Source organism: Staurois parvus, unplaced genomic scaffold (assembly GCF_062004578.1).
Source record: "Staurois parvus isolate SC_StPar_1 unplaced genomic scaffold, SC_StPar_1.0 ptg000122l, whole genome shotgun sequence".
Lineage (NCBI taxonomy): Eukaryota > Metazoa > Chordata > Amphibia > Anura > Ranidae > Staurois > Staurois parvus.
This window is the reverse complement of record NW_028317918.1, coordinates 1,407,724-1,425,961: the sequence shown is the minus strand read 5'-3', so window position 1 is coordinate 1,425,961 and position 18,238 is coordinate 1,407,724. Positions and strand designations below refer to the sequence as shown.

Genomic DNA, 18,238 nt, shown 5'->3' with positions numbered 1-18,238 from the left:
GACTTGAAGGTCCAGTTCTTAAAGGAACTGAGGCTTCGGTTTATAGCCCGAGGCTTGCTACTTACAAAAGAAATGCTTCTTGGTTTCCAAAGATGACACCAGTTTCTAATCTTTTCCGCCACTTACTTTAGGGGTAAAAATGTACTTTTCCTCCAGAGTCATCTTCTAGATGAAGGCATCTAAGACCAAACAAGTGCTCTCCCTCAGAGGGCAAACTCTCGAGTTGATGCTAGCAGTAAAGTTATGCTGACAAGCACTTAGGAGCAATAGGACCCTTCTCATGTGGACTGAGATGGTGCCCAACTTGAAAATGCTGCTGTATGGCATCTTCCATCAAACTCAAGGTTCTCTGATAAACCAACAGGAACTGCCAAATGGCAAGGTCTCCAGGCTTTTGGCAGAGCAAATGTTTTCCTGAGCTATGGCTGCGGTTCCCGTGAGCCTATGTAATCGTCTGTTGGGTACTCACGTAGTAGGGTGAGGAAATGGTGTGTGTCTAAGAGTACAAAGTAACCCGAGGGTGACTGTCCCGAAACAGAGTCCTCAAAACAAAAGGGCAGGAGGAAGTGCCTGAATACCTCATACAGAGCTCTATGCGAAAGTAACGTTAAAGTGTGTGACTTACAGGGTGATGCAATACCTGGTCATCCACCTGAGAAGTTCTGGTTTTCTGATAGTTTTAACCCCTTCGTGCCACCGCCTCCCGGCCCTTTAAGAAGTTCTAAATGATGGGAGGCGGGCATTCCGATCATGCAACCACTGAGGATGGCATTCACAATGGACACGATTGGAAAGCTCCCGATCACAACTAAGCATTGGATGCTTTCCGGTACCCACCTGTAACTGTGCTGGGAGCACACAGGGTACATGCTATCAGCAATGTTTGCATTTGGGACGCATATATGTGGCCTCTCAGAGTGAAAGCCCACCTGTCGAGAGGCATCATATACAAGCATTACTTATATTCAGCATAGCTAAATATTTTTAGCCTTACAGGTTTAGTCTTACTACTTCCATGCAAAGATGTCCCATGTCACGCAGACTGCTGAATCCTCTAGAAAACTTCACTGCACTGATGAGAGGTCCTTTTAGTAGCTCTGAACTTCTGGTGAGCAAGGGCTTATAATCTTTGGCCTCTGGGCTCAGCAGTTGTGAATGTTCCTGATGAAGACTAGCCCCTCCCTTCTCCAACAAGTAAAGTTATTTTAATACTTTCACTGCCTGGAACACAATCTGTTAATGTAGGAGAGAATCCCATGAGTCTTCAGACTCTTCTCTTATTTACAGATTACACTACAGGTAGTGAAAGCAATGAAAGAACTTTAATATTCAAAATATGGGCAGTGCCACAAATATTCAACTACTCAATGTAAAAAATAATTGAAATGAACACGAACACACACACGTGCGCACGCACGCGCACACACACACACACACACACACACACACACACACACACACTATTTTTCGCTCCATAACACGCACTTTTTTCCCCCCAAAAAAGGGGGAAAAATGTCAGTGCGTCTTATGGAGCGAATATAAAGCGGCCGGTCCGGTATGTCAGAATACCGGGCCGGTCGCTCAGCTGCTCTCTCCTGCAGGGCCTTACCTGTTCCTCGCTCCAGCGCTGCACAGTCTTTCCGCGCTGGCTTCTGTGACAGCCGGGTGCCCACTGCGCATGTGCTGCGCTTTGTGAATGATCCGGTGTCTTCTGGGACACATGACAGGTCCCAGAAGGCGCCGGGCCATTCACAAAGCGCAGCGCTTCTCGCGCATGTGCAGTGGGCACCCGGCTGTCACAGAAGCCGGCCCGGGAAGAAGGAAGGAAGGACAACTCCGCGGAAGTGGGAGGGGGTACCTGTCAAATTCAGGTACCCGCTCCCCCTCCCTCCCCAAAGGTCCGCAGTCTCTGGTCATCCCCTGCACTGTGTCCGCAGTCTCTGGTCTACCCCTGCACTGTGTCCGCAGTCTCTGGTCATCCCCTGCACTGTGTCCGCAGTCTCTGGTCATCCCCTGCACTGTGTCCGCAGTCTCTGGTCATCCCCTGCACTGTGTCCGCAGTCTCTGGTCATCCCCTGCACTGTGTCCGCAGTCTCTGGTCATCCCCTGCACTGTGTCCGCAGTCTCTGGTCATCCCCTGCACTGTGTCCGCAGTCTCTGGTCATCTCCTGCACTGTGTCCGCAGTCTCTGGTCATCTCCTACACTGTGTCCGCAGTCTCTGGTCATCTCCTGCACTGTGTCCGCAGTCTCTGGTCATCTCCTGCACTGTGTCCGCAGTCTCTGGTCATCTCCTGCACTGTGTCCGCAGTCTCTGGTCATCCCCTGCACTGTGTCCGCAGTCTCTGGTCATCCCCTGCACTGTGTCCGCAGTCTCTGGTCATCCCCTGCACTGTGTCCGCAGTCTCTGGTCATCCCCTGCACTGTGTCCGCAGTCTCTGGTCATCCCCTGCACTGTGTCCGCAGTCTCTGGTCATCCCCTGCACTGTGTCCGCAGTCTCTGGTCATCTCCTGCACTGTGTCCGCAGTCTCTGGTCATCTCCTGCACTGTGTGCGCAGTCTCTGGTCATCTCCTGTACTGTGTCCGCAGTCTCTGGTCATCTCCTGTACTGTGTCCACAGTCTCTGGTCATCTCCTGTACTGTGTCCGCAGTCTCTGGTCATCCCCTGCACTGTGTCCGCAGTCTCTGGTCATCTCCTGTACTGTGTCCGCAGTCTCTGGTCATCTCCTGTACTGTGTCCGCAGTCTCTGGTCATCTCCTGTACTGTGTCCGCAGTCTCTGGTCATCTCCTGTACTGTGTCCGCAGTCTCTGGTCATCTCCTGTACTGTGTCCGCAGTCTCTGGTCATCCCCTGTACTGTGTCCGCAGTCTCTGGTCATCCCCTGTACTGTATCCGCAGTCTCTGGTCATCCCCTGTACTGTGTCCGCAGTCTCTGGTCATCCCCTGTACTGTGTCCGCAGTCTCTGGTCATCCCCTGTACTGTGTCCGCAGTCTCTGGTCATCCCCTGTACTGTGTCCGCAGTCTCTGGTCATCCCCTGTACTGTATCCGCAGTCTCTGGTCATCCCCTGTACTGTGTCCGCAGTCTCTGGTCATCCCCTGTACTGTGTCCGCAGTCTCTGGTCATCCCCTGTACTGTGTCCGCAGTCTCTGGTCATCCCCTGTACTGTGTCCGCAGTCTCTGGTCATCCCCTGTACTGTGTCTGCAGTCCATTGGTTCAGAATATTTTTTTTTCTGGTTTTTCCCCTCTAAAACCTAGGTGCGTCTTATGGTCAGGTGCGTCTTATGGAGCGAAAAATACGGTACATATGTATATATATCTATATATCTATATCAGAAACATATATAAAGCAGCATACCCTAACCCTGTTGAGGGTGTGCATATAAATTAATCAAAAAAGGTTGCTCTTGTTAATCACCAATTACATATTTACACAAGCATCGAAAAATGTGCTATTTTTTAGATAAATATAAATCACAAAAATGTCCTTAATGTCAAATGTAATATAAAAAGTCCAACACCAAAAATAAACGTGCTTAATATCTTCAATTATTCAATCTTCATGTGAAAAAACACAAAACACCGTGCTCAAATCCATCACCGAATAGATTGAATAAACTCACCAGAGCACAATGCTGGTTAAATTATAAACCAACACAAGTGCTTCTGCTCTTGGAGAAACGATCTGCAGATGAATACCAGCGTATATGGGACGATTCAGAGTAACATACACATCTTCTCACACTTGGAATGGGCTCAGAAAGCAAGAGAGGAGAAAACATAGTGTAGCAATGTAAAAAAAGAATGTATTTATAAAACATAGCATCGAACTCACAATAACTGGTGCCCGAGCCGAATACCAGCATAAACAGCGTTCACAGCAAAAATCAACCAAGCCTCCTTCGACATCTACAGACGGCGACACTTCGCCGAACGTCACCTCCAAAAGCCCCGCTCTACGCGTTTCGTCACCCGACGTCCTCACAGAGCGGATGGAACGTGAGTCACTACACCCTGTCAATTTATCCTCTGCAACCGCAGAAAAAGCAGAGCCAATTGACATCTTAATCAGGCAACATATATAACAATAATATCTGTGAATAATTACTGGCAAGCTAACACACAAAGCTATATAAAAAAATTATATGCATATTTATGAGAGAATATTTAAAGGGCCAATACCTTCATAAAAATATTTTAGACCTTGACATTACACATATAGCTCATCAAAATATATGTGATTAGGTTATTAAAAAACCAAGCACAGCCAAGAGCAGAAGCAATCTGACCAGCATTGTGCTCTAGTGAGTTTATTCAATCTATTTGGTGGTGGATTTGAGCACAGTGTTTTGTGTTTTTTCACATGAAGATTGAATAATTGAAGATATTAAGCATGTTCAATTTTTGGTTATAGGACTTTTTATAGTACAATTTGATATTAAGGAAATTTTTGTGATTTCTATTTATTTAAAAAATAGCAAATTTTTTTGATGCTGGTGTAAATATTTACCGTATTTTTCGCTCCATAAGACACACCTGACCATAAGACGTGCCTAGGTTTTAGAGGAGAAAAACAAGAAAAAAAAAATATTCTGAACCAATGCACTCCAGACACAGTACAGGAGATGACCAGAGACTGCGGACACAGTACAGGAGATGACCAGAGACTGCGGACACAGTACAGGAGATGACCAGAGACTGCGGACACAGTACAGGAGATGACCAGAGACTGCGGACACAGTACAGGAGATGACCAGAGACTGCGGACACAGTACAGGAGATGACCAGAGACTGCGGACACAGTACAGGAGATGACCAGAGACTGCGGACACAGTACAGGGGATGACCAGAGACTGCGGACATAGTAGGGGGATGACCAGAGACTGCAGACAGTGCAGGGGATGACCAGAGACTGCAGACAGTGCAGGGGATGACCAGAGACTGCAGACAGTGCAGGGGATGACCAGAGACTGCAGACAGTGCAGGGGATGACCAGAGACTGCAGACAGTGCAGGGGATGACCAGAGACTGCAGACAGTGCAGGGGATGACCAGAGACTGCAGACAGTGCAGGGGATGACCAGAGACTGCAGACAGTGCAGGGGATGACCAGAGACTGCAGACAGTGCAGGGGATGACCAGAGACTGCAGACAGTGCAGGGGATGACCAGAGACTGCAGACAGTGCAGGGGATGACCAGAGACTGCAGACAGTGCAGGGGATGACCAGAGACTGCAGACAGTGCAGGGGATGACCAGAGACTGCAGACAGTGCAGGGGATGACCAGAGACTGCAGACAGTGCAGGGGATGACCAGAGACTGCAGACAGTGCAGGGGATGACCAGAGACTGCAGACAGTGCAGGGGATGACCAGAGACTGCAGACAGTGCAGGGGATGACCAGAGACTGCAGACAGTGCAGGGGATGACCAGAGACTGCAGACAGTGCAGGGGATGACCAGAGACTGCAGACAGTGCAGGGGATGACCAGAGACTGCAGACAGTGCAGGGGATGACCAGAGACTGCAGACAGTGCAGGGGATGACCAGAGACTGCAGACAGTGCAGGGGATGACCAGAGACTGCAGACAGTGCAGGGGATGACCAGAGACTGCAGACAGTGCAGGGGATGACCAGAGACTGCAGACAGTGCAGGGGATGACCAGAGACTGCAGACCGTTGGGGAGGGAGGGGGAACGGGTACCTGAATTTGGCAGGTACCAGCTCCCACTTCCACGAAGTTGTCCTTCCTTCCTTCTTCCCGCGGCGGCTTCTGCGACAGCCGGGTGCCCACTGCGCATGCGCGAGAAGCGCTGCGCTTTGTGAATGGCCCGGAGCCTTCTGGGACCTGGCATGTGTCCCAGAAGACGCCGGACCATTCACAAAGCGCAGCGCTTCTCGCGCATGCGCAGTGGGCACCCGGCTGTCACAGAAGCCGCCGCGGGAAGACTGCAGCGCTGGAGTGAGGAACAGGTAAGGTCCTGCAGGAGGGAAGAGCTGAGCGGCCGGCCCGATATTCTGACATGGTGGCGGTAGAAATACCGGACCGGCCGCATTACCTTCGCTCAATAAGATGCACTGACATTTCCCCCCCTTTTGGGGGGGGGGAGGAAAGTGCGTCTTATGGAGCGAAAAACACGGTAATTGGTGATTAACAAGCGCAACCTTTTTTGATTAATTTAAATGAAAGAACTTTCCTCAGTGTAAGAGAAGACAGGAGATTACAGGTCCTCATCAGGAACTTTTTCATAACTGCTCAGCCTGGAGCTCAAGGATATCAAGCCCCTGCACATTGGAAGATTGGAGCCAGTAAGAGGGCCTGTAGTGAAGATTTCTACAGGATCTAGCTGCCTGTATGATGTGGGACATCCTTCATTTCACGTAAGTAATGTGACTAAAGCTGTTGGGCTAAAAATATTTATAGCTAAACTTCAGCTTTAAAATTGTTTATACAGACAGTATTATATTATGAAAAATATGGAGTGTGTTATATCCCCATAATGTGGGCCTTCATGTGAATGGTTAACCCATAAGGACATATCCAATTTTTGGGTGCAGTAATATGCCATTCCATTATTTGCATATGCAGTACTATTAACCAGTTACCTGCCGCAGTATAGCAGATATACTGCTACACGGCGGCACGGGTGCGCAAGATCACATGTATATATACGTGATTTGGCATTTCCGGGTAGGTGGATGGCGTGAACCCTACCCGCGCCGCCATTGGCAGATGTCAATCACCGGATCCCATTACTGACAATCACCGACGAGGAGGAAGACTGTTCAGTTTACAAACCGTCTTCCTCCTTGACAGCTCAGTCACACTGCCCCCCCCCTCCCCCCTAGTAAAACACTCCCTACACACAGTTAACCCTTTGATTGCCCCTCACATTAACCCCTTCCAGCCCAGTATCATTAGTACAGTGTCAGTGCTGTTTTTTTAGCACTGTTCACTGTATTGGTGTCACTGGGGATGTCCCTCCCCTGCCCGCTGCAGTCCCACTTAAGAGTCGCTGATTGTCGCCATTACTAGCAGGAAAAAAAAAAAGAATCCCAGAATCTATACCACCATTTGTAAACACTATAACTTTCATGTAAACCAATTAATTTACACGTATTGGGATATTTTTTTTTTATCAAAGATCTGTCACAGAATACATTTTGGCCTAAATTTATGACAAAATATTTACATTTTTTTTTTACTGGACAGGTTTTATAACAAAGTCCAAAATATTGATTTTTTTCTCAAAATTGTCGGCCTTTTTTTTTTTTTTTTTAAAGTGCAAAATTAAAAAACCCGTAATACAGCGCCATAACACAAACAGCTTCTGTAACCGCTTCCTGATCGACCTATGGCAGAAATGATGCTACAGGGCGGTATGGGTGCGCGAAATCACGTATATATACGTGATTCGTGCTCCCATGGTTTTCACGCCCCTCCCAGATGGCGTCAGATTGCCCGTCAGTACACCAGTAATCACATTTAACCCCTTGATTTCCAGGAACACGCTCATACACAATAAACCTCCATTGCTAGTATAGTGTCTGAACGGATCAATATCTTTGATCAGATCAGCACTATACCAGCGTTCATATTAGTATAGTGTCCTCAAAAACGCAGCATTAGCGGGATCAGCCCCGGTACCTGCGATTAGCCCCTACGCTTATTCCCCCCCCCATCCCTTCTCCCCCAGCAAGTGCGGTGTCAGTAGGTCACGGTCACTTGATACATTGCACACAAAACCGCAGTGTTCGCAGAAACAGGCCTGATCTCTAGTTAGCACTTGCCGGTAAATTTTAATAACTCATATGCAGCAGAGTGCCAGTACTAGTGCCGCTCTACCTTTTGGTGAACTGGTGAGCACCAGCGGCCTAGCACATCCTGGTCTTTCACATACCAGCACTGAAGTATCACTTGGTGACATGGCGGGTCCCTTAAGTGCAGTACAAGCTGGTACGGTAGCGAGCACAAGTAGTGTCCCGCAACCACCAAGAATTCACACACAGGCCCGTAGAGCCCCTAGTATCCTTCCGGATGTGCTTGCAAATCCCGATTGGCAGCCCACAAATTCTGCAGCACCCGTACTTCCCCCTTTCACTGCCCAACCCGGAATTCAGGTGGAAACAGCAAATTTAACTACTCCCCTTGATTTGTTTGGAACAGTTTTTCACGGAGGTTCTGTATGCATTGATTGTGGATCAAAGCAATTTATATGCACAACAATTTATTGCCGGCAACCCAAATTCAAACCTTCCCAGACCATTCGCATGGAAACCCAATACGGTTTTCGAATTTCAATTTTCTTGGGACCTAACCCTCAACATGGGCATTACTAAAAAAAAAAATAATAATAATAATTCCAGTTGTATTGGTCCACAGACCTGATTCATCATATGCCCGGGTTCTCTGCTGCCATGGCCAGGCATACATAGGGGAGTATAATGTGTTTTATGTATTTCAACGACAGCGCACACTGCTGTCCGTGGAGTAACCCTGAATTTGACTGGCTCGACAAAATTCCGCCCCTCACAAATCACCTTAACCAAAACTTTGCAGATGTCTATACTCCCCAGCAAAACATCTGCGTTGATGAGTCCCTCAATTTTTCTGGCCGCCTTGCATTCAAACAATTTTTCCCCAGCAAGTGTGCTAGATATGGGGTCAAGATATATAAGACCTGTGAGAAGGTAACAGGCTATACATACAAGTTTTGGATTTATGAGGGAAAAGATAGTCACATGGAGCCCCCCGGGATGCTCAGACTACATGGGGAGTAGTGGCAAGATAGATTGGGACTTGGTGTCATCCTTTTTCCATATGGGGTACCACTTATACGTGGACAGTTTTTGTTCAAGCGTGCCACTATTTACACATATGTACAATCTTGGAATTGGTGCATGTGGCACCGTGCAACGTAATGCGTGTTCACCATTAGAAGTGGGTGGATGCAGGGCGGTATATTCTAACAGTGGGCATACCACACACTTTTTTTGGCAGAGATGTCTTCTCTTTTTTCATTCACCCCACATGCTGCATACAAAAAAAAAACCAATATAGCATATATACCCAACAAGGACCAGCGACGTACTGGTACATCACTGGACTTTGAATGGTTATACCAGGATGATGCCTACAGCTGCAGGCATCATCCTGGCATCATTTTTTTCAGCCAGTGATTGGCTTTCATGTAAACGCAATACTAATGGCTAATTAGCTGCAGGATTACTTTTACAAGCAGCGGGAGATGATGCCCCCCTCTCTCCCCCGCTGCCTTCCACAGCCTTCTTGGGCAGTCCCGTGCCATCGGGGGAACCTCAGAATGCAGCCGGTGTTTCTGCCAGATGACCATAGAGCTGATTGGAGACCGGAATGGTGCCAATCATCTCTATAGTCTAAGAAATCGGAAGCTACAAGCATTTCAGCACTTCAGTTTTGCAGGATATAAAACAACGCTATTAGTAAATTGGGAAAGCATCTGATCACACCGATCTTGGTTTGATTAGATAATGTAAGGGCAGAGGAGATATCTAGAGTCTGATAGACCCCAGATTTCTCAAAAAAGAATGACAATGCCCATTGAAATTATAGGGGATAATTGCATTCTCTGTGATAGCATTAAAAGTGTCCATGTAAAAAAAAACAAATCTAAATAAAAGGAACCTTGCCCCCCCTGCTCCCTTGAGCGAGCGTTGACCCTGTGCTGATATGTAAAAAGCGGTTGCACCATGCATGTGAGGTATCGCAATGAACGTCAGATCAAGGACAGTAATTCCAGCACTAGACCTCCTCTGTAAATCTAAAATAGTAGCTTATAAAAGGCTTTTAAATTTTTGCTTATGGATATTAAAAATGTATGCAGTTTGTCACCATTACACGGAGCACGCGCAGTTTTAAAGCATGTCAAGTTTGGTATCTATTTGCTCGACATACCATCATCATTTATAGTTTACCAAATAATTGGCCAATATATTGTGATTTTGTGCACTAAAAGTAAATAAATTGTATTTTATTTTTAAATTTGTGTTTGAAAAATCGGTGCATGAGTACTATGTGACATAAAAAATAGCAGCACCCATCATTTTATTCACTAGGGTGTTTGCTTTAAAAAATATATAATGTTTGAGGGTTTAAATTAATTTCCTAGCAAAAAATACAGATTTTTTCATGTGAACAAAAAGTTTCAGAAAAGGCTTGATCTTCAGGTGGTTGGAAGAGTGAGGGGTGTGTGGCATACACCTCTAATGATGAGCATAAAATGCCCCCACCCCCCAAAACTACCCCTTTTTGTAAAGTAGACACCCCAAACTATTTGCTGAGAGCCATGTTGAGTCAATAGAAGAATTTATTTCTTGACAAAATGTTTTTCTTTTTTACACAAAATTGTCACTTAAAATGATTTATTGCTCACACATGCCATGGGTATATGTGGAATTAATCCCCAAAATATATTCTGTTACTTCTCCGGAGTATGGGGGTACCACGTGTGAGACACGTTTTGGCAGTCTGGCCAAGTACAGAACCCCAAAATCCAATAAGCACCTTCAGGCTTTTAAAGGGCTTTATTTCCTCATTACACTTCCTGACTATCACAGTTTCAGAGGCCCTAAAATGCCAGGATAGCACCAAACCCCCCCAAATGACCCTTTTTTGGAAAGTAGACACCCCAAGGAATTTGATAAGAACCATGGTGAGTATTTTGCAATTCTCGTTTGTTGCCACAAGTTTTTTGAAAAAAACCAAACATTTTTTCTTTTCTTATATATCAAAACATTGTGAGAAAAAAAATGAGATCTACAAAATATTCACCATGCCTCTTTTTAAACTCCTTGGGGTGTCTACTTTCCAAAAAGGGCTCCTTTGGGGGGGTTTGGTGCTATTCTGGCATTTCAGGGCCTCAGAAACTGTGATAGGTAGTGAGGAAGCGAAATGAAGTTGCGCACCTTCAGGCTTACAAAGTGGCCATTGGATTTCAGGCTCCTGTATGTGGCTAGGTTCTCAAAAAGTCTCACACATGTGGTATCCCTACACTTGGTAGAAGTAGCAGAATGTATTTTGGGGTATAATTCCACATATACTCATAGCTTGTGTAAGAAATATATAATTAATAAAACAAATATGTGTTTGTCATTCTCTAGAAACTTGTGGAAAAAAATAAATCTTCCATGGATTCAATATGCCTCTCAGCAAATAGCTTAAAGTGTCTACTTTCCGAAAAGAGGTCATTTGGGGGTGTTTGTACTAGCCTGGTATTTTAGCACCTCAAAAAATGTGAAGGGCAATCAGAAAGTAAAAGCTGTGTAAATTCCTGTGTAAATTGTGCAATTGCCATTTAGTGCAGCGCTGTATAGCAAAAAATGGAGTAAATTGCAGTATCCATAGCATAGTTTGTAGACGCTATAACTTTCACATAAAGCAATCAATATACACTTATTTGGATTTTTTTTACCAAAAACATGTAGCAGAATACATTTTGGCCTAAATTTATAACGGACTTTGTGTTTACTATATATGTTTTATAGCCAAAAGTAAAAAATATTGTTTTTCTTCAAAATTCTCAGTCTTTTTTTGTTTATAGTGCGAAAAATAAAAAGCATACAGGTGATCAAATACCACTGAAAGAAAGCTCTATTTGTGTGAAAAAAAAAAGACGTAAATTTCGTTTGAGTACAGCATTGCATGACCGCACAATTATCAGTTGAATTAGAGCAGCACCAAGTAGCAAAAAGAGGCCTGGTCATTAAGGGGGTAAATCCTCTGGAGGACAAGTGGTTAATAGCAAAGCCAAAAATATTGTTTTTTTTCTCAAGATCGTCAGTCTTTTTTTTTGCTTATAGCGCAAAAAATAAAAACTGCACAGGCTATCAAATACCACTGAAGGAAAACTCAATTCGTGGGGGGAAAAAAAGCACATAAATTTCATCTGGGTGCGGCGTTGCAAGACCGCGCAATTGTAAAGTAACGCAGCGCCGTAACACAAAAAATGGCCTGGTCAGGAAGGGGGGTAAATCCTCTGGAGGGCAAGTGGTTAAAGGTATAACTTCATTGTTCGCTTAGGCCGTACTACATGATGCATGTATACTGTATGCTGGGTTCTATAAGCACACATATGGTTCATCACGCATGTTTTATAGGTACTGATGTCATATAAGGCAGACTGGAAATACACTTTGTGGAGATGAACGTTTAATAACATAACAAAAGGGAAAAGTCCCGATAAATTTACCAGCACGAGGTCTTTGAGAACTTAAAGCTTCAGATGGGATTTTTGGTTCCACAGGTAATAATGGCGGCCCAACGACATTAGGGACATCTGTGTTTTCCTCCAGATGAGCTGTAAGATTTTTAACAGGCAAAAAAATATTAGTTTCAGACAAAGGTAAAAGATTTTTGTACTTGCTGTAAAAACTCTGTGTTTACTGGAAAACACAGCATCACAAGCCATGGATAACACAACCACCTACAGGAGGACTGAACACTAGGAACACAAAAACCAGAAACCAGCTCCTAGGAACAATACCCTTAATTATAACTACCCTGCTCAGGTGTAGCAGTGGATCATCATCCATGGGTGCAGGGTGTGCACTACACATGGGCTACGAGGGTTGGGGGCCCACTGTGCTGTGAACACGCTGCACCCATGGATAAGATGCATCAGGAGCAGTCAGGGATGATCGGTGCAGAGGTGGGGGAAGTTACAGGCAGCGATCAACCTGTATGGCTTTCAATGAAGCAGCTGAAAGCTGCAGCAGGGAGAGAGGGAGAGGAGAAGCGTCCTTCAGCTGCTTCACTGAAAGCCATACAGGGAGATCGCTGGTTGTAACTGGCCTCACCTCTACACCGATCATCCCTGTCTGTGCATTGGATTTCCCTTCTGGGCCCCCCCATGTGCTCCTCAGGTGTCCCCCCCCCCCCTAGGTCTCTGATGCCTCATGTTCTCTGACACAGTGCCCATCCCCTCCCCCATCCTCCAAAACAATGGCAAAGGAGAGAGCCCGGATCTGCTGTGCCTCCTCCTGTCCTCGCCCACACTCCAGTCCGTGCAGCTTCTGAGAAGGCGATGTGTGGGCGGGAAATTGTGTACAGAGCAGCTGCGTGATGCTTCTGAATGTACCAGTAAGCTCAGAACCATCCATGTGGGTCCTTCCTTCCATCCATTTCCTCCATCCCTTTTTATCCTCCCTCTACCCCCTTCCTCCCTCCCTCCCCTTTCTTCTTTCCTCCCTCCCTCCCCTTTCTTCTTTCCTCCCTCCCTCCCCTTTCTTCTTTCCTCCCTCCCTCCCCTTTCTTCTTTCCTCCCTCCCTCCCCTTTCTTCTTTCCTCCCTCCCTCCCCTTTCTTCTTTCCTCCCTCCCTCCCCTTTCTTCTTTCCTCCCTCCCTCCCCTTCCTTCTTTCCTCCCTCCATCCCCTTCCTTCTTTCCTCCCTCCATCCCCTACCTTCCCTTCAACACCTACCTTCGCTCCATCACCTTCCTTCCCTTCCTCCATCCATCCATTCCCTCCCTCCTTTCTTTCCTTCCTTCCCCCAAATCTCTCTCTGTCCTCTCCTCTTTCCTATTTTGTCCTTCAGCAATAGCATTTATGAGTGCAGCCAAAGAAGTTTAGTTTTGTGTCATCAGCCTATGGTAGTATATAAAAGAAGTATATAGGCAAGCGCTAGTGAAATAAATAACAAAGGAGCTAGCACTTATGGTATAGGTAACAATCCCAATCAGTATAAGCATAAAAGAAGTGCAGTACTAAAATTACTCAGTCAATAAATTAGGTGGAACAGTCAAGTGCAGCATAAATGTATATATAACTTAACGTAAGTAAATACAGCAAAATAAAAGTTTGTGAATAATTGTGACAATCCGTGCATTATAGTGCAAAAATCAATTACAATGATCGTGGTTATACTTCTTAAAATAATATTCCATTCAACAAATCCATTCGTATAGTGTCCCTAATGTTGGTAAAGTGAAATACTTTCAACGTGCAGGATGTGAAAGTGTGAACAATCCCAAAATAGGGGGAATCCACCACCTTGGACAGATGTACACTCACCAGAAGGTATATGGTATCAAGCAATGTATATGATGATATGTCACATCTGGAGGTGAAAAACGGCAGCCAGAGGGTTAATCAAACTGCTCCATCTCGGGTTATGGTGGAAGAAGGGACCTTTGTTGTATGTAAAGTAGCTCAAAGCCTTTCCCTAGACTTCTGTGGCACTGACAGGTGTGGCAAGCTCAGATCTCTATCTGCAAAATTTGTTGTGGCACTGCATATAAACCAATTTATAAGACTGGTTTATATGCAGTGCCACAACAAATTTTGCACTCTCCAGCCTTAGTAAATAATCCCTTATATGTTTTAGAGGGCGGACAGCATCAACAGATAAAGATATGAGCATGATGTCTTTTCACAGGAAAACCTGCAAAATGCATAGCATTTTAATGTGCAACTAAAATGTGGCTCAACGCACGTCAAAATGCGCTAAAACACGCATAAAAACTGGAGTCCCGCAATAAGTTGTTGATATTACTAATAAAAAAAAAAATCCAATACATACACTCACACATATATATATATATATATATATATATATATATATATAATGTATGTATTGGGATTTTTTTTTTTTATTAGTAATAACTTATTGCGGGACTCCATTCTGCAACTGGGGAGAACTGACTTGGTGTCACTGACATCCCCAGTGACCTCAGTACAGTGATCAGTGCTAATAAAAAAGCACTGACACTGTACTAATGACAGAAGGCGTCTGGGACCATCAAAGGGTCAACTGTGCTGTGTGTGTGTTTTACTATAAGGCTATATATATATATATATATATATATATATATATATATATATATATATACACACACACACACACACACACACACACACACATACATATATATATATATATATATATATATATATATACACACACATACATATACACACACACACACACACACACACACACACACAGTGGGGATCGAAAGTTTGGGCACCCCAGCTAAAAATTTGTATTAATGTGCATAAAGAAGCCAAGGAAAGATGGAAAAATCTCCAAAAGGCATCAAATTACAGATTAGACATTCTTATAATATGTCAACAAAAGTTAGATTTTATTTCCATCATTTACACTTTCAAAATAACAGAAAACAAAAAAATGGTGTCTGCAAAATTTGGGCACCCTGCAGAATTTATAGCATGTACTGCCCCCTTTGCCAAGCTGAGACCTGCCAGTGTCATAGATTGTTCTCAATCATCGTCTGGGAAGACCAGGTGATGTCAATCTCAAAGGTTTTAAATGCCCAGACTCATCTGACCTTGCCCCAACAATCAGCACCATGGGTTCTTCTAAGCAGTTGTCTAGAAAACTGAAAATAGTTGACGCTCACAAAGCTGGAGAAGGCTATAAGAAGATCGCAAAGCGTTTTCAGATGTCAATATCCTCTGTTCGGAATGTAATTAAGAAATGGCAGTCATCAGGAACAGTGGAAGTTAAAGCAAGATCTGGAAGACCAAGAAAAATATCAGACAGAACAGCTCGCAGGATTGTGAGAAAAACAATTCAAAACCCACGTTTGACTGCACGATCCCTACAGAAAGATCTGGCAGACACTGGAGTTGTGGTACACTATTCCACTATAAAGAGATACTTGTACAAATATGGTCTTCATGGAAGAGTCATCAGAAGAAAATCTCTTCTACGTCCTCACCACAAAAATCATCGTTTGAACTTTGCAAATGAACATATAGACAAGCCTGATGCATTTTGGAAACAAGTTCTGTGGACCGATGAGGTTAAAATTGAACTTTTTGGCCGGAATGAGCAAAGGTACGTTTGGAGAAGGGGCACAGAATTTAATGAAAAGAACCTCTGTCCAACTGTTAAGCATTGGGTTGGATCAATCATGCTTTGGGGTTGTGTTGCAGCCAGTGGCACAGGGAACATCTCACGAGTAGAAGGAAAAATGGATTCAATAAAATTTTCACAAATTTTGGATGGTAACTTGATGCCATCTGTGAAAAAGCTGAAGTTAAAGAGAGGATGGCTTCTACAAATGGATAATGATCCTAAACACACCTCGAAATCCACGGGGGATTACATCAAGAGGCGTAAACTGAAGGTTTTGCCATGGCCTTCACAATCTCCTGACCTCAACATAATTGAAAATCTATGGATAGACCTTAAAAGAGCAGTGCGTGACAGACAGCCCAGAAATCTCAAAGAACTGGAAGACTTTTGTAAGGAAGAATGGGCAAAGATACCTCAAACAAGAATTGAAAGACTCTTGGCTGGCTACAAAAAGCGTTTACAAGCTGTGATACTTGCCAAAGGGGGCAGTACAAGATATTAACTCTGCAGGGTGCCCAAACTTTTGCAGATGCCATTTTTTTGTTTTCTGTTATTTTGAAAGTGTAAATGATGGAAATAAAATCTAACTTTTGTTGACATATTATAAGAATGTCTAATCTGTAATTTGATGCCTTTTGGAGATTTTTCCATCTTTCCTTGGCTTCTTTATGCACATTAATACAAATTTTTAGCTGGGGTGCCCAAACTTTCGATCCCCACTGTACATACATACACACATATACATACACACATACCGCCATTTGTAAACTAAGTAATTTACACGTTTTGGGATTTTTTGTTTAGCAAAGACATGTAGCAGAATACATTTTTCCCTAAATTTATGACGAATTTTGATTTTTTCAAATTTTTTTGGACATGTTTAATAGCAAAAAGTCCAAAATATTGTCTTTTTCTGTTTATAGCGCAAAAAATAAAAAATGCACAGATAAAGTAGCACCGAAAGAAAGCTCCATTTACGGGGAAAAAAAGGACATAAAGTTCATTTGGGTGCAGTGTTGCATGACTGCGCAGTTGTCATTTAAAATAACACAGCGCCGTAACGCAAAAAATGGCTTGGTCAGGAAGGGGGGTAAATCCTCTGGAGGAATGGTTAAAGTTTGGTGGAGGGGGGATTATGGTGTAGGTTGTTTTTCAGCAGTTGGGCTTGGCTCCTTAGTTCCAGTGAAAGGAACTCTAAAGGCGTCAGCATACCAAGACTTTTGGACAAATTTATGCTTTCAACTTTCTGGAAACAGTTTGGGGATGGCCCCTTCCTGTTCCAACATGACTGCACACCAGTGCACAAAGCAAGGTCCATAAAGACATGCGATATGAGGCTGCGAGCCAGGCCTTCTTGTCCGACATCAGTGCCTGACCTCATAAATGAGCTTCTGGAAGAATGATCAAATGTTCCCATAGACACATTCCTAAACTTTTTTGACAGCCTTCCCAGAACGTTTGAAGCTGTTAGAGCTGCAGAGAGTGGGCCAAATCAATAATGAACCATACATAACAAGACTGGGATGCCATTAAAGTTCATGTGTGTGTAAAGGCAGGCGTCCCAATACTTTTGGCAATATATTGTATATGAACAGTGCATCAACAATTAAAAATCAAACGTGCTCCAAATATGCACTGAACATGCAAGTCAGTCACAAATAGTTAATCACAATTGTGCACACTCACAAACACAACAGTTCCAAAAGGTCATCCAACCACATCCACCTGATGTGTCCCGACTGTGCTTCCTCAGAGGTAGCAACACATCACGTTAGGCTGGATTTTGTTTAACAATGTTTATGCTTTTTTAACCACTTCCCGCCCGCAATGTACAGCGGCAGGGCGATAGCTACAGGCAAAGCAACATACTTGTACGTCGCTCTAGCGGTACTAACGCAAGGGGGCCCCCCGTGACTGCTGTGTCCAAAGGACACAGCGGAATGAAGATCGCAGTGAACGGGACCCGGTGATCGCTATGAGATCACAAGATCACTATGTAAGCCAGCGTTTTTCAACCACTGTGCCGCGGCACACTAGTGTGCCGTGAGATATTGTCTGGTGTGCCGTGGGAAAAATTCCAATTTCATCTGTAACATGTGGCTTCGGCTCACAAATAGACCAATCATTAGAATCTAATGATTCAGTGGTCGGCAAGCCGCGGCTCGCGAGCCACATGCGGCTCTTTACCCAGTCTAATGCGGCTCTTCTGTGTGCCGGGCGCCTGCTCCCCTCCCTCCTCTCGGTCGGCCGCTCCCCTGCCTCCTCTCGGTTGGCAGCCCCAAAAGTCCGCGCGGACCTTTTAATCCGGCTTGCGGATGTGGCTGTCAGGATGTGTGTAGGCGGGGCAGCGTGCCGAACGTGAGGGGAGGGGAGCTAGGCTCCT

The 18,238-nt window shown here is 44.7% G+C and overlaps 1 protein-coding gene across 1 annotated transcript in view; it reads right to left on the bottom strand.

Moving 5' to 3' along the window:
* ADAD1 (adenosine deaminase domain containing 1) overlaps positions 1–18,238 on the bottom strand; it is a 160,285-nt gene that overhangs the window by 89,506 nt on the left and 52,541 nt on the right. Inside the window, exon 4 of the mRNA XM_089672173.1 lies at positions 12,226–12,333. Coding sequence (XP_089528299.1) covers positions 12,226–12,333 — 108 coding nt within the window. The remainder of the gene's footprint in view (positions 1–12,225; positions 12,334–18,238) is intronic.